The sequence below is a fragment of the Aulonocara sp. 'chitande type north' Nkhata Bay genome, linkage group LG1, assembly GCF_057382095.1.
Source record: "Aulonocara sp. 'chitande type north' Nkhata Bay isolate Kocher_YH1m ecotype deep benthic linkage group LG1, A_spYH_male_GT1.1, whole genome shotgun sequence".
In the NCBI taxonomy this organism is placed as follows: domain Eukaryota; kingdom Metazoa; phylum Chordata; class Actinopteri; order Cichliformes; family Cichlidae; genus Aulonocara; species Aulonocara sp. 'chitande type north' Nkhata Bay.
In genome coordinates this window covers 1,829,635-1,854,939 of record NC_141344.1, presented here as the reverse complement: position 1 = coordinate 1,854,939, position 25,305 = coordinate 1,829,635, and the positions used below count along the sequence as shown (strand labels likewise).

Here is a 25,305-nt window from a genome sequence, read left to right as displayed (position 1 = left end):
CCGCAGACCGTTGCTGAACGCTAACGTGTTCAATCAAACCTTTCCTGAAATGTCGCGCACACCAGCCGAGGCTTCTTCAGTCCTAAGCGCTCACCTGCAGCACGTATCCTCGTATGTAGTCCTGCAGCGTCCAGTCGAGCGCGTTCAGGATCTGGATCACCTCCTCCTGCTTCAGGACGGAGAACAGGCGGTCCAGGAGGATCTTGAGGCGGATGGGGATGGCCTGCGTGCCGTACAGCATCAGGCTGCAGATGTCGAACACCACATTGGAGTGGACGATCTCCACCTGGCTGCTCTGGTACATGTGGTGCACCTTCAGCTTGCTCAGGGCTGAAACACAGGGGTCACGTTTGAACAGATTAGAGTAATCTGAGATCACAGAGTTCAGCTCCGCCTGGGCGCTGCATGCGTGTTTGTGCTGCTGCATGTTCACATTTCACATTCCTGTCCGCTCTCTCACTCCGCTTGCATTATTAAATTGAGTTCAAGCATTTATTAATATTTTTTTGATCGAATCTTTGGGCCTAAATGTAACAAATCAAATAAAAACAGGAACAAAAGAAAAAGAATGAAAAATAAATAAACAATAATCTTCATTAAATATTGGACAACAAATAAAATCTGTTCACTGCACTTCAGGTTGCTCAGCAACTTAACCTTTATTATTATTATTATTTGTTTTCATTCACCGAACAATTTCCTGTTAGATCGTTTTACTACTTTTTAAATTTACTTTTTATTCTTTCTATTTACCATTTTATTTATTTAGTTTAAAGAAATATATAATTTCTAATTTAAGTTTTATTTAACTAAATTTTAATTTAGCTTTTTTATTCTAATACCTTAATTTTGCTTGTTTTTATTCGGTATTATTACATTTTATTTAGATTTTTATTTATTGAACTTCTTTAGTTATTTATTTTTATGTCATTCACTTTTTATTTTAACTCTTTTTTGTCCTTTAGAAATTTGGCTTCTAACTTCGTGCTCTATATTGTGTGTATGACAGAGTGGGTATTACTGGACGATGTTAACTGGAGGGAATAACGCAGCATTCAAGTCTGTGTAGCAGAAATAATCATCAGAACACAAAATGATGGTGATTCAAGCAGAGTGTTGGACACATTAGAATAATTACAGGAAATAAATGTGACTCTCGCTCTGTAAACTCTGACTTCCAGAGCTTCAGCGATCATTAAAATCCCGCTGCGGTCACCCTGTTAGTCCACCATCATCCTCTGTGTTTACGCCACAGAGCGATGACTCTAAAGGACTTTTAAAGCTTCGGTTCACCTAAATCTGAAAGCTCCAGTTCTCCAGATTTTCAGACGGTATCACAATAAAGTGATGAGTGATTGTCTTGAGACAAAAAGCCTTCAGGTGACTCCAGGCGTTACTCTAAGTACTTAAATCACACTTTTCTGGCCTTTGTGAGAACTCAAAAAATGTTTTGTTTTTTTTACTTCGTGCTTTTACTTAAAAAAAAGCTGCATAAATAATATTTAGTGAATAAAATCCTCAGTCAAGAAAAAAGAATTATTTTTGATTTTCTGTTTGCGATTTTCTTTTAAATAGACCGATTGTGTCTGCAGGGCCTGGAAACGTCTTATTTATGTGAGGACGAATGACAGACACCAGCTGGGAGTAATCTGGGATGCACTGCAGGGAGGAGCTCAGGGTTCTGTGTCATCATTAAAATCAACACTTTTTCTCCCGAGTCAGCAAACGTGAAGTTCAGGATTCACGCACGCCAACAAAGGCAGAGGGCCAAACATGTCGCCGTGCGCCGCGGGTTACTCGATTATGGTAAACACGCAGGTTTTCTCTCTGTGACGGTTCCTGATGTTTAACCTGGGTCTGTGTAAAGGCGACAGTGTCATCGCTGCGCTCACTTTTCTAACTTTATTTAAACACGTCCATGTGAACAACACTGTGCAGCTCTGCAGCCACACTTCATGTTGCATCTCTGTTTGAATTTAAACGCCGCGTGGTCGTAGAATCTCCCTGACTACAGCATCCATCTGATGCTCAAAGCCTCCGACTGTGTCTGAACTTCAGCGGTGCTCTGCTCTTCTTTATTTAATTTTTAAACACAGCTCACATCTTATCGTCTCACAGGACACAGCTGCACGTTTCACTTACAGTTAATCTGAAAAATAATAAAACTAAAAACAGGAAGCTACTTTCTTGATTCCATTTTAATGGTTTTATTTGCGAGTCTGTCAGCAAACTAGAAATTAGATTCCTTTGGCACACAGATAAATAGATTCAGATTTCAGCGTGAAAGCTTTTTAAATCAAAGATTTCTGACTGATAATAACGACAAACTCTCGTCTTACCGTGAGCCACCCAGCCATGCTTGCAGTTTTCACACTGCCTCCTCTTCAGCTTCCCCGGCTTGAAGCTGTCACAGTTACAGTTCACCAAAGTGCAGCAGATAGCCTGTCAACACACACACACACACACACACACACACACACACACACACACACACACACAGAATTCTTTACAATGAAAGCAGATAGAATCAGATAAACTGCAGGTTTTCTTTTCCTGTGTTGTGAACGGTTTTCCTTACATTAAAACACTGCAGAGGCTTTTCACACATTTAGTCACACTGGATGTGGGAAGAAACGCCAAATTCCTGACATCAAGACCTGACACGACTGATGTCAAGGCCTCTCTGTAATTTTATAAATTACTAAACGAAAAATATTTCATGTATTTCTTACAGAAAATCACCAGTAATTTAACACCTGTGTGGGGTTAAAATGACTGGTAGAGAAACCAAAGCAGATCTGAGCAGCAGAGCGTGGAGATGATCAGCTGCAGGTTTTAAAAAGCATTGAACACATTTTAAAGTTCCTAATGAATTAACAGGCAGGCACTTAATGGCAGCTTTGACTGATAATAAGCGTCAGAGCGCTGCGTTTATTTTTGGTGTTGAAGGCAGTAAAAATAATCAAAGTGTCAAAAACGAAAAATCAGCAAAATTATCAAAACTGTGAAAATGAAACATTTAAAATTACAGTGAATGCAATTTTTTTTTAATGAGAAGAAAGACGAAGGAAAAACTGACACAAGTGAATAAAATGATTATTGTTACATTTGCATTATTTTTAGATTCCAGGTAAGCAGCGAGTCGGTCACCCTGAGTCTCCTCCTCTCTGCTGACCTTCAGGTGGCAATAATAACATCAATAACAACAATAATCATAAAGTATTTATTTGTGCAGTGTTTGGTTTTGTCCATGCAGCGATGCTGTGGCTGCAGAGGAAACCAGGTGAGCGCTGCACCTGAGAGCTGTGGTGCTCTCCAGCAGCCTTCTTGTGCTTAGTGTCACATTAAATTCACATGTTAATGTGCCACATACATATAAAACCTTCTGTTTTTTAGAATTAATTTTAGGATCTCGTCAGGTCGGTTTAGCAGCAAACTCCTCCTGTGCTGCACACCAGCTCGACGATTGTTTAGCTGTTCGTGTGATGTTTTATTCTAGTCTTTATTGATTTGAATCATTGGCTGATGGTTTATGATGAAGTTCGCTTCCTTTCATAATGTGGTTAGCAGATCAGCAGAGTCACAAACATGCTGTTTAACACGTTTTTGTGTTTGTGCAGGAAAAGTGATTAATTGTAATTAGAGTAATTTATGTCCAGCCTTAAAAATCCGTCAGTGTTTCCATAAAACACATGAAGATCATTTTGGGTGTCAAAAATTTTTTATTAAATAAAAGAAAATTTGCAAACGTGATCTGAATCTGGAACCCCGACAACAAACCTCCACCTCAGTACGCAGTCAAGGCAAAAAAGAAGTGCTGAGAGTGTGTGTGTGTGTGTGTGTGTGTGTGTGTGTGTGTGTGTGTGTGTGTGTGTGTGTGTGTGTGTGTGTGTGTGTGTGTGTGCAGCTTCGCTCTCCTTACAAAGCTACATAAAAAATGTACAATCGCCAAGTTGGAAACTGAAAGAAGGAGCACGACTGCCTTTGGTGATTTCTCCCCCATCACTTCGTGGTTTGCCCCGTTAGCACAGGTGTGTGTGTGTGTGTGTGTGTGTGTGTGTGTGTGTGTGTGTGTGTGTGTGTGTGTGCAGGGCTGCCGGGCAGGTCGGACACACCTGGACTACAAAACCAATCAATGACAGCCTGAGGCGTGCGTGTGCACACACACACACACACACACACACACACACACACACACACACACACACACACACACAGGGTTCAGAGGGCTCTGTCCATTACCTCCTCAGCTAATGGGATGAAGATGCAGGAAGTGATGACGACAATAATGAGTCCAGTTTTCTGAGGAGCTGCTGACTGTGCAGCGACCTGCAGAGAGGAGCCCTACACTAAAAATGACTCCACTTCCTGCTCTCTAACAAAAAAAGAGTCATATCTGAACGGAGGAGCATCATCAGATTTATGATCAAAGCCGCTGTTGTTAGCGCTACACGCTGAAAACCTTGGGGTGGCTGCGCTCCGCCACCTCTCTCCCTCCGCATCTATAATGCATGATCAGCAGGGGTTTAGTATACATGAGCAGCATGCTCATCTCCACCAGAGCCCGGTCCCTCTCCACGAGGAGGAAGAGCGTGGGCGGATGGGTAAGGAGCCTCCTCCTCCTCGTTTAGTCAGTTCTACGCTCGAGGCTGGGTTCGTCCTTCACCTCGCGGTAACCTCGCATCGTTAGGACGAATAAACGGACCCGAGGTGAAGGTGGTGGCAGCTACCTGAGCGCGGGGTGGCAGCTCCGGCCTCCGGCCCCGTGACGCCTATCTGCCACCCTGTCTGCACCCTCTCCGCCGGCCTCTTATGTTGGGTTTTACCTCCCGAGGACCACAGCGGCCTCCTCGGGACAGCGGCGAGGTGTGAAAACCCCTTTGCTCATCTCTCAGCAACATAATCCCATCATTACAGAGCGCCGAGACCCAACACGGCCCAATTAGTCTAATCCCGTCTCGCTGTGGGTGCACACACACCCCCTGCTGCTGTCCCCCTAATATACATCTCAATCTCACACACACACACACACACACACATTCCAGTGCTTGCAGTCGTTTATCTTAATTAGCGAGTCACTTCATGAGTTCCTGAGAAGAAGAAGAAGGAGAGGTGGAGGAGGAAATATGGCAGCGCGGGGCAGGCCACTGCTACCGCCGCTCTCAGTGACCGAGAAGAACCCACCAACTCTCCGCCCCCCTCCCCGCCGCCGCAACCATCCCTTTCTCTTTGCTGTTGTCACAACAAAGCGGCAGCTGCTCGCACGCATCAATGACGCCGCTGACAAGAAGACTAATTGCACAAAATGATGCGTCCCCGTCAGACTTCTTCAAGCTAAAGTTAACACGGTGTCACTTTCTTTATATCGTACAACAGTGTAACCCCCACCCCCCGCCTCCGCCTCCACGTTACACGTCTTCGATTAGCACCGTGACAGCACGGGGCATCGAATAAACGACAAAACGAAAGCGCGCTGTCGTCAGGAGGGGACGCATTCATTTCACTGCGCCGGGTGAGCGACCGTGAACACTTTAATGCGAGTTCCTCTCATTCACAGAAAAATCCACTTCCACTCTCAGAGCTTTGCTCCACATCTCAGGTATCCCGAGGTCGTGTGATGACACCTCAGCTCTGCTGATTAAACAAACAGGTGCATGAATGATGCAGAATCAAAGGAAGCGATGCAGCCTTGGTTCTCTCTGTATACATTCGTATGACACGTTTGCGCTTCCATCTTTAACGTGAAAACAGATGGAGCCTCGTGGCGTGCACGCTCTGATTCTGACGCCGTCTCTCCGGTTTGTTTCAGCATTTAGTTTGAGGCCGTGTGTGGGAAGGAGGCCGTGGAGGGAGAGGAGGTGAGGCCAGGACAAGACAAAAGTGAGAGAAGAAGAAGAAGAAGGAGCAGGAGGAGGTGGAGGTAAGTATGCCATAAAACAGCATCCATACTCTGACGATGTGAAATCTCTCCACGCTCAGCAGCGGGGTTCACTGGATTTTACTGGCTTCAGGTTAACCTGCGCACATTATTGCGCCGCCGTTACAAAGACTGACACTTTTATGAGAATTATTAAAAGCTTTAAACGCAGCTGCTTCCTGGTGATCGGATCTGCTTTCTCGCTCCACCGCGTCTTAAAAAGACGTGGAATAAAACACAAACACGGCTTCAAGGCCAGACGCAGAGAGAAAAGAAGAAGCTGGAACATGATGTGTGCGTCCGCTGCTGCAGCCAAACACACAAAGAGAAAGAAAATGACATCGTCCTCTCTGGCGTTTAAAATAAACTCTTTAAAATATGTCCGCGTCCTCGGAGACTCGCGGGAGCGAACAGCTGCTTGGACGTGGGCCGTGCGGGGATGGACGGGGACACATTGGACTAATGCGCTGGAAAACTAATCAATTAGCAGCAGCTCGCTCGACTCTGACTGCTGCCAAAGAGCCGCGAGGAAAAGGGAGAGACTGACGGCCAAGTGCGAGGGACCACATTTTACTGTCAGCCATTAATCAGTTAACGCGACGATTACACAGAGGGGATAAAAACAGGAAGTGTGCATGAAGAAATCGTCTGCGATTCGGCACAGATATCCCTCAGCTTTACTTTTTTTGTGTAAACTGATAAATTCTTGGCGAAAACATCGTTGACCCCCCGAGAGCTGCCAGAACGTATTTCTCCTCTTCACGCTGGAAACAACAAATCAAAGAGAGACCATTTATTATTCTTATTTTTAGGATTTATCACGAGCGCCAACAAACATCCAAAACACGAAGCAGTTTATTCAGAAAACACGATTTACTGACACTTATTCATTATGAGAGACAAAAACACGAGTAAATCCTCCTCAAACCTGTTGTCTGGTTTATAACTGATCTCTTCATAAAATTAATAATGCCGTTTAATACGAAACACAGTCACTGGATTTTTATTTCAAATTAAAATGACTGATGTTGTTTATCCGAGCAGAAAAAATCTGATCCACAGATCGATGGCATGAGAATTTTTTTTCACTTTTCTGTTTTACATCATTCAATTTTCCAGTTTGGATTTTCAGACGAAGTAAGAATTTCTCTCCAAACACGACATTTTCCTTCAAACAGAAAACGCTCACAAAACTGCAGAAATGCTCAAATATAATTTTATCTCTCAGACGTTAAAGTTATGAAGGAGAAAAATGACACCGCAGCAGTTTGATCACTAAAAACTGAGACCAACGCGACTCTGTTCATTCAGAAAACTGTGAAGTTTTACTTTGAAATTAACCAGCAGCATCCATGCATGTTTAATAAAAATCACACACACACACACACACACACACACACACACACACACACACACACACACACACACACACACACACACACACACACACAGGGTAATGAATATTTGATAGAAGCCAACACAGTATCAGTCAGGAATTCGGAGGGAGGACCGTGCTCCTGGTACCGCTCGCTTATCTCCCACCAGTGAAACCAACACAGCACCAAAACCTGCAGCTTCACCTGACCTCACCACGGACACAGTGTGTGTGTGTGTGTGTGTGTGTGTGTGTGTGTGTGTGTGTGTGTGTGTGTGTGTGTGTGAGACAGCCAGGAGTCTTTATTGATGACAAGCGTTAGTTGCAGTGAGGTTAGGATACGCGAGCTTCTGATTTCGTCTCCCTGCTCCGAGGAAGCAGCTGACAATAAGAAATTAAAAAAACAAAATCGCCCAGAACAATCAAAAATGTGAACTTTAAACAAACCCTCAGCTGTCCGACCGTCCAGCCTCCTCGCAGGGTGGACTGCACATCAGCACAGCTTTTAAAATTCCCTTAAATGAAAGCAGAGTGTTTGTGGAAGACGGCGGCCGGTCCCGAGCAGGAGGAGACAAACCCGGGAAAAGCCCGGGCGAGTGCAAGTAGTGACAGGCTGCGTTTGAGCCTATTAGGACTCCATACAGCCCAAAGACAGCGTGAAACACTCGTTATTTCAAACTCATCCAGCAATCAATCACACACATGAATGCAGCGCATGTTTGAACACTGGAGCAGACAAAAAAAAGATCTTTACCTGCAGATCCATGAGAGGAGGAGAAGAGCGGCCTCTTTGCAGACAAAGAGATGAAGGAGAAGGAGGCGAGCCAAAGTTTGGTTGGCTTCCTGCAGCTCGTGGCTCCCCGTTAGGAACTCGTAGGGAGTGTTTGGCTCGCAGAGCGAGTAAATGAGGGGAACATGTTAGTACACCGAGTCTGAGGGAGTTTGGCTCCCAGCTACGCTCTGATTAATATCAGATCTCCCTCTCTCCTCGCCGCCTCTTGACAATCTTGTCACATCTGGCTGACAAATCCTCACAAGCCTTTTGGTGGCAGCGCAGAGCACGGGGCGGTGTGTGTGTGTGTGTTAGGGGGGCAGGACGGGGGCCACGAGGGGCGGATCGCAGCTCAAGGAGACGCTGAAGGGGGTAAAAGGCTGGAGCAGATACACACAGATACCCCACCCGCCCCTCATCCTCTCACGGATGGACCCTCGTGAAGCTAATGAAGCTGATGAGGCTGGAACACACACAGATTTATATATAAAGACACACAAAGCAAAGTGCAGCCCTATAAAAACAGGCCGGGGCACTCGCTGTGAATCGTTGTCTGTTGCCCTGCAGCGCTGGAGGAGAGCAGAGACACCCGCAGAAAGCAGCGGAGCTACAGAGGGAAACAAAGGTGGAGATAAAGAGAGGACGAGAGGAAAAGCCACCGAGGGCTGATCGACTCGCATTTCTGCCTCACGCACAAATAATCACTGCCTCGGCGTAATGGCCTCCTCAGAAAAGCAACCTGTTAGAGGAACAAAGTGTGGACGCAAACACAATGACACGATGAGTGTAATTTACTAAGAATTTACATTCTTACAGTTTTTATTTGTCTTCCACTTTTTTATTCTGCTGCTGTAAAATAAAACGAGAACGTCGCAGCTGTAAATCTGCTCCTCACACCTTCGAGAGGCATAAAGGCTGCTATATTATCCTGTGTACGACTGATCGTGTCCTCAAATCTCAGCTGATTCATGTCAGACAGTTCAGCTGATAACAGTTAGTTATTCCACGCTCACTCATCGTTTTCCACACACACCAGTGTGTAAGTGAAACCGCTAACGGGGCATAAACACACGCTGTTTAAATAGTTTACACACACACACACGCACACACACAGGCGTGAAGAGCTGCCACCGCCGCCGCCACACAGACGGCTCAGCTAATTGTTACATGATGGCTGCAACAAAACATTAGGCGGCTCTTAAATTACATTCCGACAGGCTGCGGCCGCGAGGACCCGGCCGGCAGCGAGAGGCAGCGAGAGGCAGCGAGAGGCCACGCCACTCTGCAAACAAACCCACAGACACACAAACAGGCCTCTCAGTGCCTCAGAAATCAAGCACCTTAGAATAAATTCAAAGAAGAGAAAAAGGCGAATGCAGAATATTATCTCAGAGGAAGAAACGGCGAAATAAAGAAGTGAATCATGTTTCATGAAGTGCAGAACTCGACTCTTTGGATTGTCGGTGACCGGAGTGAATAAACATAACGTCTCCATCAAAGTGTTTGAGAGCGAGTCAGAGATGCACACATGCCACGAAAGAACGTTTCAAAAACTTTAAAATCCTCTTTATGTGAATTTAAACTCTCCGCCTGCACAGCTGCTCATTTTCACATTTTTAAACTTATTAAAGGAGTTTAAACAAAGTTTTTCTGGCATGAATTCTTTACTTTGAAGGAGTAAAGTGTAAAAATCCACACAGTGTGATAACAGAAACCCTAAATATCAGCTCGAGACCACCTTTCTGTTTTTGCCCGATCAGTAACAGGATCAGGACACGCTGAACGTCTACATTCAACAACCCAACGCGCCCGTCACCAGAGTCGGCACAACTCCATCCAGCCCGTCTTTGTTAATCGCGTCCTGATGATGTGCGAGACGAGCCGCGGCACACAGAGGACGGCGGCGAAGCGCTCTTACCTCAGCCATTGTCATTAGTCGGATGTTTCCAGGGATACCGCCGAGTTTGCCATTCCCTGCGAGTCCCACAAAACAACTGCCTCCAACTCTCCTGTCCGCACAAGTACTAACGCGAAAGAGCCATCACACCCAGCAGCGTCTCCTTCAACAGCAGACACACATGTGCTCCTCTGCCTCACACACACACACACACAGCCGCCACCACTCGAACAAAAAACAGAGAGAAGAAGAAGAAGTCCCTGTGCTTTTACTCTCACTGCACACACACAGACACACACACGCCTCCTCTGCTTTCTCTCCTCTAATGCCGGACTCGCTCTAAACTACTCAAGATGTTCAGTGTGTGTGTGTGTCTGTGAGTGAGTGTGTGTGTGAGTGTGTGTGTGTGTTGAAACTGGGCACAGGGGATTGGAATGAGATCCTCCTACTCGGCATTCTCACCTCAGGAGCTGCTCCCTCCCAATCCCACACACACACACACACACACACACACACACACACACACACTCACACGTGCACGCACAGAGGTGCGCATGCCTTTCTTTCACACATGTGCGCACACACACACAGACACGCACACGCCTCCCCCCTCAGAGTCACAGGGCAGTCCCCTCACAGCTGGCTGGAAGAGGGCATGACACTCATCTTTCACAGAGATTTGATCAAAAGGAATCACAAAGGCTGGAGGCTCCCCTAATGCAGTCAGGGGAGACTCTCCCTTTCTCCCCTCTCTCCCCTCTCCGTCTGAGTAATGCTCTAAATCAACGCTGCCCCTCTCGCTGCACACAGCCCACTGTGCGCGTCTGGATTCACCTTAACGCAGCTCTGTGAACGGCCTCCGTAACAAGTTATGCCTTGTGCCGTCAGGAATGCGTAAGTGTCTGTGCCGAGCGTTTCTCAGGACGACGGGGGGGACGCCGCACATGGCGAAAACCGAATCTGCGTTACCGGGAGGAAGACGTGCACCTCGGGCCGGGGGCGGCAGATCTCTGCGGTACAGTCCAGCGCTTTTCTGTTTTCAGGAGATGCTGTGCAATCAAAAAGAATAACAAAAACATATCATTACCTAAGCTTTGTCTAAAGGTGTGAAGGCGGGCGGGAGGAGAGTCACACAGCGATTATTCACAGTTTGAAAATTTGGGGCCAAAATGTTGGTGGGACTGAAAGAATGTGGCTTATATGGGCCAAACGTCAGGTGAGGTTTCCTAAAGGTAAAGTGGAAACAGCACAGCTCTTAAAACATAATAAAATCTAAACATTTGCAGTATGATGCAGACACACATGTGTAACCTCAAGTTTAACATGTAAACTTTAAACCATGTCCAGCAGCCACTGTAGGAACATTTAGGAGCAAATATTCTCATGAACATGAGACTGTGAGCCAGTGACATCAGCCAGGGATTCTCAGAGGAATTACTAAATAAACAACATATATTTAACACTTCTTACATTTTTCCTTTTTCTAAGGTCTAATCAACCCAGTGAGCATCAGCTGATGGCTCAAATAATCTGATTTAAATTTAAAACTACCTCCAAGAACCTCTGATGATTTATTATTACTATTAATTAATAACTGGGGTAACGGAGGCAGACAGTCACAGGTGAAATGCTCACCTGGTCTCATGTGTGCAGGTAACTGAGGCTGAGGGGGGAAAAGCAAAACTGCACCAATAAAACTCGTCAGTAGAAACTTGACCTGACGGCACAGGTGGTACGCATCGCTGTCACGTGACATGATGATGCTGATGCAAACCTCATCACCTGCGGGACAATATCCATTAAATACAGATGTTTTAAACTAAACCGCTACTGAATTGTTTCATGAAATGTCCTTTTTTGTGTCTCCGTATCTGTGGAAATGTGGGGATGAGTGATTTTCAGTCTTTTTTGCACCCGAGTCCACCTGATAAGTGCCAAACATCAGGTGTGTCGTGGGCCACACCTGGGCCCACAAATTAGCCAGAAGCTGCACAAGTCCAGGTCCTGTGACTGCAGCGTGAAGGCTGACGTCCCTCCGCTCAGCTCCGTGTGAAACGATGAACACACAGTGGAAAAGGAGCTTTTTTAAAGTGCTGACACTGCAGGAACATTGACAGAGTGAAGCAGCGAGAAATTCGACGAGTGATGTGTGAGTAACTTTTCAGCTTCTGCCCTTTTTCCTTTTCTTCCCCTCCTCCTCTCTGCATAGAGGGAACGCTCTGCTGACTTTAGCCATTAGAGGCATCTGCTAATCCACAAATTACACAGCAAGTTTAAACAGGCACACCTGGTCTGCTCTACCTGTGCAGAGACAGAGGGCGGGGAGGGGGGCGGCCCCACCTGACGGGTTTGAAACTGAAAGCATGAAACCTCACTTCGACTCTTTTTCCTTTTTCTGAGATTGAACTCGCGCAGAGAGCGTCGGCGAAGCAGCTCTTGATGCCATTCTCCTCGAATAATCTCGTTTTCCTTCTTCTGACCCTCTGAAGCAGCAGAGGGGTGGGAGTTCACTGCCTTGCTCAAAGGTAGCTCAGCTGCAGCGCTGCAGGGAGGGAAGAGTTTTACTCATCCGCTTCCCCACCCACATTCTTCCCAGCGAGGAGCTCAACCTGACATCCGTCCAATCACAAACCTGCTCCCCTAACCTCTAGGCGAGCAACACCCGCTCCACTCGACATTCAGAAATTCACCGAGCGGCCTCGCTAACTGATAAAAATGCAACTAATGGCCCTTGAAGTTGGACATTAAAACTGCATTACTTTCCACAGGAGATCAAAGCCGTTCTTATTCGTGAAAAGCGCAGAGTGTTATGAGGTTACATATATGGATAAGAGACATCCCGTCAAGGCATGTATCGTAAGGCTGGAAAGCCCTGCGCTCCCCCTGCGGTCGTCCAGGCAGGCAGATCTGCTTACCGGCCTTGTATTTATTCCAGACCTAGGGGATGCATAGCAAACACAGCCGCAGACCTGGCCTGGATTAGGTCTGCGCCGCTTGTCAGATCGCTGCTGCTCCCTGGGCCGGAGCGCCGCAGACGTATTTGTGCCGCGGGGGCAGAAGGTGGAAGCTGCAGCAAATAAACTCCATGTGCAGCAGAACAGGTCACGCTGCCTACTTACACGTCTGTCATTAGCCTTCCTGCAGGGGAGAGCGGACGGGGCTGAGCGCTCCAGCAGATGAGCAGCTTTGGGAGAGCATTACACCCTCCTTTACATTTTCTTTACATGCTGGAGCCAAGAAAAACCCTGCAAAAAACCCGATCGCACACTCACCGGCCTTTGTTTAACGCGACACGAGGCACCAGGAGGGATTCCAGGAGTCACTTTCTTTTGAGTGTTTTGCCTCCCATCAAAGAGGAAAATGCAGCTCCGGCTGAACATTAGATAATTAATCTGAGGGGCTGACAAATGATTTGATTTTGAAAGAGAAAATCACAGCTGCTCTGACCCCGGGAAGGCGTCCAAACGTCCTGTTTTTGTGTAAACAGCGTCTGAAACAGGGCAGTCTTTGATTTACAGGAACAGCAGGAGAGTTCAGCTCAATTTAAATCACTACAGCAGCCAAAGTGCTTCATATTACAAGGCACCTGGCGACAGTGGTGAGGAAAAACTCCCTTTCAACAAGAAGAAACGTCCAGCAGAACCAGGCTCGGGGAGCAGGGTGGCTGATGATCACTTTTTAAATATTAATTTGAGTCAAAAGAAAGGAAAATATGAGCGGAGCAAGTAAATCAAATATGAAATGAACATTTACCCTGAAAGCTGTGCACATTTTGGTTGTTTCTGCAGGCTAATCATGAGCTGATTTTGCATTTTTGCACAAAAGGAAAGAAAAGTTTGTAATATTTATATTTTTCAACAAAATCCCCACAAACTGGAGCCACTTTTATAATTTTGCGTGAAGAATAGAGCCAATAAGCCCAACAAGCTTCATATTCACCAGCGGGGGATTTACTGACGTACATGAAGCCGAACTGGAAAAAGTCTAAATCTCACATGAACTCAGGACATGAATGCAAACCCGCTGACTTCAAAGAGAAGGATCTGGTAACCTACAACATGTTTTTGGACTCCAACAACGTCCTGTTGTTTCCATGACTGTGCCATTACATAAAAGGCTTCCCTATGGCCCGTAGCATCGTTACACCATCCGCTGTAAAGATGTCTGCCTTCTCTTTGAATGTGGTGAAAGTGAACGTCCACGTGGCGTGCAACGGCCAAAAAACCAAACATCATAAACAAAGCAAAGTCCAGAAATGATGACCTGACGACTTAAAGTCTACCAAACTTATTGAGGGCAGCTCCATGTTGGAATTACATCCTGCAATCGCATCGCTGTGGAGAAGGAAACGTGCATCGCTCCACGGCGAGAGGCTCAGAGTCACAGCTGTGGTGCTATCAGACGCTAGGTGATAACGGTCCCCCCGTGAAGGGCGACAAACTCAGCAGCACCAAAAGAAGTCAAAGGGAACTTTTGAAATCTGTGTTTCTTTTATTTCCTGGCTTAAGCAGTGAAAACGACTCGGTCGGATTAAAGATTTGGGCAGAAATACCCCCGCGCTGCACACTGAGGAGTAAATGCGTGCACGATAGTTTTAAGAAAGCACGATGGTGCAGACGCTGAAGGATGCCTTCTACATAAAACTGCAGTAATTTTAGCTGCACACTTCCTTGCTTTGGTGGGTGTAGACAGCAGAGAGTATACGGGTCATGATTTCTAAACAAAGACATTACTGCTGAAGGTTCTTTGGTGCTTAGAGGAACACGCAGTGAACGCTGTTTAGTCCCATTGCAGCAGAGAGACGGCACAACTGGATCACTGCACGGATGAACCAGCACTGATATCCCTCTTTAGATGCACTTGGAGCTCGTCCTTGGTTAGCGTTGTTTCCAAGTGTGCTGTCTTATCTCTCATCTCGACTACCTATCACGCAGAACCTGCCCCAACACAGCAAGCAGTGTGTGTTTGCATACATGCCATGTGTGTCATCCAAGTGTCGGCCTGCCTTTCCTCACTTTAGTTGACAGTAAGAAAGGCCAAGAGGGGAGCTATTACCTCACCGTGCTCTGCACACTCCCCGTACCAGGCTCCGGCCACCACCACGCCAAACGGGCCGAGGTCTGCCCGTCGTTCGGTGGCATTATTCAGCACAGACACGCTCACGGGGTGACTGTAAATCACATGGGATTACAGAGGCAGAAAGCTGCTTTAAAGTGAGAGGAGATGGAAGATGTTGGAGTGATCTACTTACAGCTGCAGATGTGGAGAAGCAGTGTGTGTGTGTGTGTGTGTGTGTGTGTGTGTGTGTGTGTGTGTGTGTGTGTGTGAAGGCGATGGAAAACACTGTAACAAGAAAAAAGTGAGGAGAGCACTTTCGCCATGCAGCATGAGGGGAGGTCAGAGCTGTTCACGTGTGGGAGGCGCGGGGCTTTCATACAGATTGGTTTTATATAAAACAGCAGCAGTGAAAGCAGCACCAGCTACTGAGTGCACTCGAAATGTTAACACAAGACCACAGAGTATTAGTGCTTACTATTAATATATTCTTCTCTCTTTAGTTTGTGAGTAAAGTGTGGAGGATGGGGATGTAAATATACATGGAAGCGATGCTGACGGTACAGAGCTCTGTGCACAGATGACCAATTTCACGTTTTCAGCCGACCGCGTGTCCCCGTCGCCGTTTCCTCCGTCACTAATTAAAATCATGCACATATTTCAGCTCCTGTGTTTCACACTGACGTCACCCGTTTCCTCATGGAGTAAAATATTGAAGCACACAACGTGTTTGAGAAAGGATCAAACTGTGTATAAAACATGAGCGTGGCCACTGTGACATCACCCGCTCAGATACGTTTGAACCACTTCTGCTGCAAGAAGCCCCTTTATTTGTACAAGAGGGTGGCGTGACAATTAATAACACCCACAATTTCATCAAAACTGGAGCTCCGCCTCCTTGGACGGTCTGTTAGTACAGTGACCTCACAGCAGCCATATTATTGGTCACATGATGTCATTAAAATGCTCCTAAAAGCTCAAACAGCACAAACACAGTGCAGAGGTCCAGTTCAGGGGAAGCTAGCAGCTACAGCCGCCTGTGTCACCATCCACCTGTCAGTCAAAGAGGCCACGCCCCTAATAATGCAAATTTCAATCCTTAATACAATTTAAAATTTGGATTGCAGGATTTTTTCTATAAGTGCCGCAGATTGCATTTAAAATAATCTGCAGTCAAACTAGAATAAAGGCCTTCACACAACAAGCGCGTCGCAAATAAACAATGTGAAATTCAGAATTTTCAGGTGCAAACTTGTCATGTGGTATATATGCATGTATACATACACCACAGTCAAAAAATTCAAGAAGAAATGATGAGCTCTGTGTGTGCGCTTAAATCATAGTATATCCAGGACACTTATTTCCAAACACAGTGGTCTGATTGGTCAGATCCACATGCAAAAAAAAAAAAGGTCAAATTGGGCTTGATCAAAGAAAAAGTCTGAAAAATATTTTCAACACACAAAATATTCGGACAGACTTTCCGGTGTGTGCAGGCCTTTCATTGTGAGCGTTACTTGGCTATGCAGATAAAATTGAGCAATTTTAAATCTGTTTTGTTTGTGGTAACTCAATCTGGCAGCCCATTAGCTTGTCGCTGAATTAGCCTCGGCGCTTGACAGACTTCCGGTTCCATGCTAATTCCAAAATGATCCTCAGCGGGCGGCTGATGGGTTTGAGGTACCACAAACAGATCTCAGCTCTCAAAATTCTGACTGTTGATGATTCAATACTGTTTATTCACACTGAGCTGAGGACGGAGCTCCTGAACATTAATGCAGAATCACCTCACATGTGCACAGTTTGTGCCACTGACAGCTCTGCCGTCCTTTTCAAAGTGTTTCTACTGAATGAGCTCTTCTGCAAGGACTTTTTCAAGCACATTTTCTGCTCCACCTGTTCATCTGAAAATGATTCATACACAAAACACTTAAACACAACATGTATTGTGTAAATTACACCCACCCACAGACAAAATGTAAATCTAAAATTTAAAAGTGGTTACAAAATATCATTTAATATATAAAATAGCTCCCAAGCCCCTTCAAACGCTGCACTTTCCTCTCGTCTGTGTGAAATTTAACTGTTGAAATTATAAATCCATTTTAGGGGATTTTCTTGATGCCTTCCTCTAATAACTTAAACCAATTTATTTAACATCAGCATGTTTTTTAAACAGTAATTCTGCACTAAGAGTTGTCGGCACCAGCTCACTGCTCTGTGACATGATTTCATCCAGTGACGGATTGAGCGTGTCGCTAACAGACTTTACTGTGTCTGAGTAAATACTGATACTGCAGCTGGTTTATAACCTGTTACCAAACATTACAAATATATATATGTGAAAAACAGATAAAATATTAAACTCATTTATGTCATAACAATCAAAATATTCATTCAACCTGTTTATCGTTTTAATAAATGTTAAATCGAATTCTTTGTGATATTTACATATAAAACAAAATGATAAAATAAATAATTTCAACAGTTTGACTGCGCCGAAGCACGAGGCTGAACAGCGATGTGACGCAGAGCTGAAGTAAAGAACACGCCGCACATCTTGCTTTTCTCGTGACACAGTGATGCATGGTGGAGCAGCTCGCTGTCCCTGCATTCATCTGCTCCCATGGCTGCACTGACCTAACAGCCTCGTTTTTCTGCTTTTGGGGCAGTCGAGCTTCAGGGAGAGGCCTGATCTCTGCAGGATGAAATGCTTCCATCCACAGAGCATTAAGACTCACTGAACGCTGGGATGAAGATGAAGATAATGGGAATCAGATGCTCAGGCCTTCTCACTCACTGTATCCCAGCCTGGTGAACCCTTTCAGGAGATTCTGGACATGTCAAGGTAGCGCTCACCATCATCATCATCACAGCACCGAATGAGGAGGTGTGTTTGGAACAATGGTGATCATCGCTCCCAGCGGAGACTTGAGCGCTGGAGCTGCCCTGGAGGCTTTCTGAGGCACACGGTTGTTATTTTTTCACCCATTTCTAATCTTGGAAAGCTTACGATCGAGCTGGTGGCACCACCGAACAGCGAGTGGGCCAAATATCGAGTTGATTTTGGCAGCTTGGCGAGCATAAACACGTTTTAAAAATTACAGCAGCAGCAATGAGAACAATCGCCGAGATGCAAACAGGCTTCCTTTATACACAATCTGGGACTCATCATCTGTGGGAAGTTCAATAGGAAGCACTTCTGATCTGCTGTTGTACAACAACTGTCAGTGCTGGAAACCACACACTCATCCTGCATTCCCACTTCAGCTGCAACTGCCATCTATCTGTCAGTCCAACTTTCTGTGCAGCCGTTAAACAGCCATCATTGCTAAACATTCGTTTCCACCCAGCGTTCAGGACGCCTTCCAACACGGATCCATCTCAGTTGCTGGGTGTAGATGAGAGCTGCCGAGGGAAGGCTGTTTCTGGAAACCTGTCACGCTCGTATGAGGAAAACTGATGCGAACCAGCTGGCTGTCTGCTCACACTGCCACTGAAATGATGTGAGGACATCCCCGCAGAAGACATGTGGGACACACCTGCAGGTAAAGCCATTAAACAGTCTGCTGTAAAGCAACGAGACAAGCAGCCGTCCTCCAGACATGCACGTGTTCTTCAGTGGAATAATCGCAGGTAACACTTGATGTCAAATGGTGCTCGTGAGGCTGGAGATCACTGACATTCATAGACTGGAAGATCAAGTCTGAAAATGGATGAGTCTGTTAATTTACCCAGAATCCAACACCAAACGTCGTCAGCTTTGACTACACCCATTCGAAAGCAATCTCAGATCAACTGCACCGTGAAAACCAACGACCTCGTTCGTGTAACGCACATGTGACTGATCAGGGCACAGACGGTGAACATTTGGAGCTGTGTACCAAGGCGTCTGTGACGTGTCCTTTGTTTCCTGTGGGAATTTGGGGTGGGTCTCCAGTACATCCTCACAATGTGGAGGACGAGTTGAGTTTGGAGGTCAACTCATCCTGCTTTGGAGGTCAGTGCCTCTGACTCTCTGTTAACATTTGAGAGGCAACTTTAGTCTGTTCATGTTCGCAGCAGAACGTTGCACTGTAGCAAGAACATCGCGGTCTAAGCTAACAATGAAAAACACCAAAAGCTGCATCTTGATGCATTCTCCATCATCCAGGAAAGTAAATCTCCAAAAGTTGATTCTGTTCATCTGGACGCAGCATTTTGCGGGAGAAATGTCCTTAGGGACTAGTAAAGCGCTATACAAATACAGGCCATTTACCATTACAAGTCCTCCCCCATGGCCGTCTACACCAAAGTAAAACACTTAAATGACAGAAAACTTCTTTTTATTCTACTATAGAAATGTCTGCTTTTATCAGTAAAATAAATAAATAAAAAAACCTTTAAATTAACAAAACCTTCCGGCCCACTTAAGATAAAACGTGGGCTGCATACACCACACAGTGTGACACCGTGCCCAATTTATCCACACCATTTATCAAAACCCTGCCACTCCTCCACAACAATTCCAAATGTTTTAACCTGATGAGCTTAAATTGCATTGTACATATCGACATCAAAACCTCAGAATGGGAGGTGCTGAGTCTGATTCCAGCTGCAGGTGTAACCTTCAGTGGGCTGCGAGCTGGAGATCAACAGCAAAGACACCTCCGAGCCCGACACCCTCAGCACAAGGACAACATGTCGAACCGCGGGGCCTGAATTCAGCGTCATCAGTTTAGCTGCAGTCTCATAACACAGGGATTTAAATCATTTCATGCTCATTAATAAATGAATAGCTTGCTTTGGTTTGCACTTTAAATTCAAGTTGTCACATGACCCAGATATGGCATCAGATGACTAAAAACAGCGCGGCGCTGCTCGTGCTCTCTCCTCCCATCGCTGCCATCCTGCGCTGTGGCGACAGAGCTAATAAATAAAGCTGCTCCCTCTCCTCTCATCCTTCATCCATCCGTCCATCCATCCCTCCACCCCCCCTCCCTGGAGTCTGGTATTGATCAGACATGTCCACATTAGAGGGAGGGGAGATGCTTTTATGATAATCCACCCACCCTAGCCGCCACTCGTAATGGCTGCATTAGACGCTCATCCCCTCCGCACCCGACACCTGGCCCTCGCTCTCTTCGGACTCACTGTTTGCATTACAACACTGTTTAATGGGCTCTTTAGAGGGGCTGGAGGGGGAGCGGGGGGCCTGGGGGCAGGAAACTTTCCAAGAGTTTCCAGTAGATGAGGACCCAGCAAGGAGCCACTGGGAAGGTCCGGTGCGAGAGTGATAGATGGCACTACGGTGAAGTGGAGGGCGGGGGGGCTGGAAGTGGGGGTCCATTACCTATTACTGAATGCCCTCTCTGTCTAGCCACGCCACTCAGCTGGCTGTCTGATGGCGAACTCTGGGAAGTGGAGCTCTGGACGAGTGCGTTCTCCGACCGAACCCAGACACGGGGTCAATCAATAGCTCTCTCTCTCTCATTACCTTCCAGTCAAGACAATCCCGATACTTTCTGACACAAACCTAAAGAGTCCGTCCACAAATGTGCCTGAGCTCAGCTAGAGATCCAGGCAGGTGGGTCGCCGGTGACGGGAATCACGCCGGGCAGCGCTTTACCTTCACATCACTCAGCAGCCGACAGCAGAGAGAGGAGAAAATACAAGGAGAGGGATAGAGAGAGCCACCTGGACACCATCAGTCTCAGCCAAGGTAAACATCTCCGACATTCCTCCCGGCACGCTGGACTACAGGGGTCAAAGGTCATAATGACAAACGAGTGACCCAGAAGCCCTGAGAGGCCAAGAGAGGTGCCTCTGGAATCTCTCAGCAGGGGGACGGAGGACACAGAGACACATTCACCAGGCCAGGAAAAAAAAGGATAGTTGCAGGGCCGGGGTGCAAGACCCAACCTGCGGCTCCTCAACATGAAGAAGAAACGCCAAGCGAGCGCTGTCACCTCACCTTTTTCACCATTTCAGCCCATGCCAAGTATCTCCACTTACCAGGTTTGACAAGCTTCTGTTAATTGAGCCAAACTTTGAAGGCTAAATCGGATGAGAAGGAAGAACAGGAAGTGGGTGTCGGCTGCAAACCGCTGGACAAATTTCAGCCTAAGCTTCCCGTGGTAGTAGGAAGTCAGTTGTAACTTAGGAATGCATATTGACAATATTTCATGCGTCAGGAATGATGGGTATGTGAGGGGGTGGGGGGCTCCAAGGGTGATGATGATGAGGCACAACTGGAAGCTGTTCTGGACTCTTCCCAGATGTCTGCAATCTATACAATAAACATCAATGTTGGAGCTTTGTGAGCCGGTTATTCCCAGCCAGGGGTACAAACGATCCTGGAGCCGCAGTTAGAGAGTTCCTGCACAGATTAGCTCCAGTAATCTTACAAACGCAAAACTGCATCACGGCTCACGGTATCCACAATAAGGGAAAGACAGTAGAAACAGGAAGACGCTGTAAATGTCCACACAATCTAAATGTAACCAACATGTGAAAACAACGTAACGTAATTATTACCAGTTATTATTTAGTGACAGTCGCTCACACATCTGAGCAGTTTGCTGTCCAACTCCAACAGAACATCAACTGAAGAGAAGAAGAAAAAAGTTTGAAATAAGTGGACGACATCTAAAGGCTCCATAAATGTCCAGAATGACGACTTCTGTCATCGAAAGACTAAAAACAGGCAAATTTGGAAACACTCGCTGTCACTGTGACGACGTGTTACGTTTTACTGACAGTAAACTCCTGATACCATTTTTACGTGTGAAGGTTTCCTCACATGTGACACATTTGTTTAGGTTTCCTATCAAGTGCTGCCATTTATGTTCATCGTCTCACAGCATTCACACTTCCTGTCTCAGTACAGCTGCTGTTTGGAAATGAAGTTTGCATAAGCAGAAAGAGCAGAGTTACGCACAGCTGGCAGGACAAGTGGCTTGCCAAACACTTGAACCTCGTGTGGTAAATAGCCAGAACTGTAGTAATAGTTGGCACGTTGAGCCGTACTAAGCAGGGACTTGAGAAACTCCAGAAAGAGGAAATGATTATAGGACACACATGTGGTGAGGTCGGGCAGATCCGGTGACCTACAGTACAGACAAAACAAAAGCTTACTAGCTTTTGTTTGGGATCCAATGGTGACACGAAAACTGCACATGATCATTTTTCCTGAATTATTCAACTTTTTCATTAGTGAGTTTCACGCATTGTTTGCTGTTAGGAAAAAGTGGTAAGGCACGCTGATGCACAGAAAGACGGCGATTTTACAACTTATATAAGCTACAAATAATACTGCACTGCTACTGTGTACAAATATATCTGCATATAAGTATCTAAGGTCTTTGTGGCTGGAAGCTTTCTTGGTACTGACCAACCACGTTTGAGGTTGGTCACTCTGTTAAAGGTGGATGTAGCTTCACACCTGTATTGTTTCTGACGGACTGCAGGGGGCAACTCATCTGGAAGTCTGTGGGAAAACTCTTGGCTCACTCCATCTGTGTGGTAATTAGTTTGTGGTAATTAAATGAATTGCACTTCTGTTTTGTAATACCACCAAATCCAAATCTGAAATAATGATTACTTAGAAAGGCGAGCCACTGTAGCCTAGGCAACCTGAGGTTGTTAAAACTTTTAGTTCAATTCAATTCAGTTTCATTGACAAAATCACAACAACAGTCGTCTCAAAGCGCTTCATACTGTAAGGTCGACCCTACAATAATACATACAGAGAAAACCCAACAATCATATGAACCCCAATGAACAAGCACTTTGGCGACAGTGGGAAGGAAAAACTCCCTTTTAACAGGAAGAAACCTCCGGCAGAACCAGGCTCAGGGAGGGGCGGGGCCATCTGCTGCGACCGGTTGGGGTGAGAGAAGGAAGACAGGATAAAGACACGTCTGATGGTGTTTGATTTAAAGGAGTGATTAAAAATGGTAACTGTAAAGTGCCTTAAACTTGCATTCTTTACAAAGGGCAGCAGGGGGCGACTCCTCTGGCCTCCAGTTTATGGTCTCAGTCTGGTTTCAGGTCTGGTAATGTGTCCATGTTAGCCTAACACTAGCTAACCATCCTAAACTTCACAGATCCTGTTTTCCTGTTTGACTTTATCATAACAGCCACACTGTGGACTGGACTGTTTTTAACCCTCAGTGGTTCTGAGGGACGACACAGACTGGATTCAGGATGTCAGATGGAAGCAGACCAGTTTGGTGGGTAGACAGACTTTATTCTATGGAGGTCAAGACTGTGGCTGAGCGCAAGTAAGCAGAACAGGTCTGAGCAGACAGACCAGGGTTTTACAGGGACTGAGATTATTACTCAACAATGCCCCCTTGCCCCGCTCACCACTCAATGAATGTGTTACTGTAATACACTTTATTACTCAGGCTACAATAACGTTGTAGACATCAAGTTCACATCAAGTTCATAATCATTATATTCCTATTGTGCATATTTATATTAATATGTATACAGAGATGGGCAGCACGGTGCGTGGTGGTTAGCATGTTGCCTCACAGCAGAAGAAGAGTTTGACTCCGCCCTCTGGACGGGACTCTGTGTGGAGTTCTTCAAGATAAACAGTCGGGTCTTTAGCTTGCAATATAAAGCGCCTTGCTCTGATTTGGTGCCATATAAACAAAACTGAACTAAATATTGGCCTTTTCACCTTTGTCAGCTTCAGCTCTTGGGTTTCCAAGCTGACAAATATTCACTTTAAAGTCATCTCTGGTCCTTTTACAGGCGATCTGGCTTCAGAATGCTTTTCAGACAGAGGGTCTCTCTCACTTTAGTGCCTGTAAGCAAAATCAGAGCCAGCTCCAGGCCTGCCGCTGTTTAGAGGAGCCTCTGACCTCTCTGACCTTTGACCCGAACAATCTCTGAACAGCCTCACAGGTACTATTCTGCATTAGTCACTACTATTCTGTCCTCTTTGCTGTCAGCATCAGCTGGTTGTGTAGGCAGATGACAGAAGCTAAGCAGATACACTGCGAGTGAAAATGTGAGTCAGTGTGTGAGAGTTCTGTGACTACAACCTTCATCGTTGTTTGACCTTTGAACTTCGTCCCAGCTTGCTTACGCTCCCTAACACAAACACTCATATTCCCATCCACCACACTGGCGAAATACTTCCAGAGAAAATTCATGGACGCAGTGAATCATACAGGGACATCTGCTACTCTTTCATCCCTCAAAGGACTAAAGTGGGAAAGCAGCACACTGTATTCACTGATATGGGAGATCCAGATGAAAACATTTCAAGATTTTGGCATTGAAGTTGGTTTTCACTGTGTGGTTGTCCAGAACCTGCCTAGCCCTGAGTTGTTAGTGACTCAGCACCATCGACATTCCTTCAAATATTTCTCTTTAAAGGTGCAGGTAGTCATTTTGTTCAGCTTTTTTAATAGAAAAAAAATGTTGTGCTCATAAATTTACATTGATTAGCTGGTTATAAGCAAACTTTATGCTTTCCTGCTGATAAACAGATTGATTATATTCCTCATCACAACAACAGTTGCCTCAAAGTGCTTCACATTGTAACGTAAAACCCTACAGTAATACAGAGAAAATGTCTTTGTCTAACAATTTAGCATCCACCTAAAAAAAGTAGGTAGGTAACGCAGCTAATAGAGGCTAACAGCATCAGCCAATAGCTAGCATCAGCTAACAGAGGGCTAAGGGCAAGCGCCAATAGCTAGCAGCAGCAAACAGAGACTAACAGCAACAATAGCTAGCAGCAGCTAACAAAGGCTAACTGCAGATAATATGAGATAACAGCATTAACAGACAGAAAAGTTGAGTATATCCTTAACAACTCACCTCAGTCTAGCTGTTATCCGTGAGAAGTGAGCTTCACTGACTTATCTTTTCAGAAAGTTTTACAGCCTCCTCGAGAGTAAAAACACATGGATGCTCCTCACCTGGCATTGACAGCAGAAGTAAGCAGTCGAGTGACAGCGTCACAGCGTCACAGCCTCTGTGTGCACTCACTACAGGTGGCCATAGTTTCTGAGGTATCTTGGGGCTATAAAAATAAAATATCAAAATATATTTAATTGTCACATATCATGATGAGTTCTTACAATCATCATAAAAAGATTAAATATTGTTTTTAGTACACTTTACTATACAGTGGGATGTGAACTTCTTATTCGCTGCATGCAAATAGTATTTTTTTTTAACCATATTTTTGCCATGTTACCATGTTTGACCTCATAATTGTGCTGTTTCAGTTTTTGATGATGTGAAACTGAGCGTCAAAACCTTTTGAAAAATAAAACACCAAA

The 25,305-nt window shown here is 45.6% G+C and overlaps 1 protein-coding gene across 3 annotated transcripts in view; it reads right to left on the bottom strand.

Moving 5' to 3' along the window:
* Positions 1–25,005, bottom strand: part of bnc1 (basonuclin zinc finger protein 1) — a 32,354-nt gene extending 7,349 nt beyond the window's left edge. Inside the window, exons 1-3 of one of the 3 annotated variants that reach the window (XM_086288316.1) lie at positions 24,839–25,005; positions 2,340–2,442; positions 95–330 (exon numbers count right to left, since the gene is read on the bottom strand). In XM_086288316.1, coding sequence (XP_086144442.1) covers positions 95–304 — 210 coding nt within the window. In that variant the 5' untranslated portion in view covers positions 305–330; positions 2,340–2,442; positions 24,839–25,005. The other 2 variants (XM_086288154.1, XM_086288236.1) reach the window with 2 other exon arrangements.
* Positions 25,006–25,305: the final 300 nt, after the last annotated feature.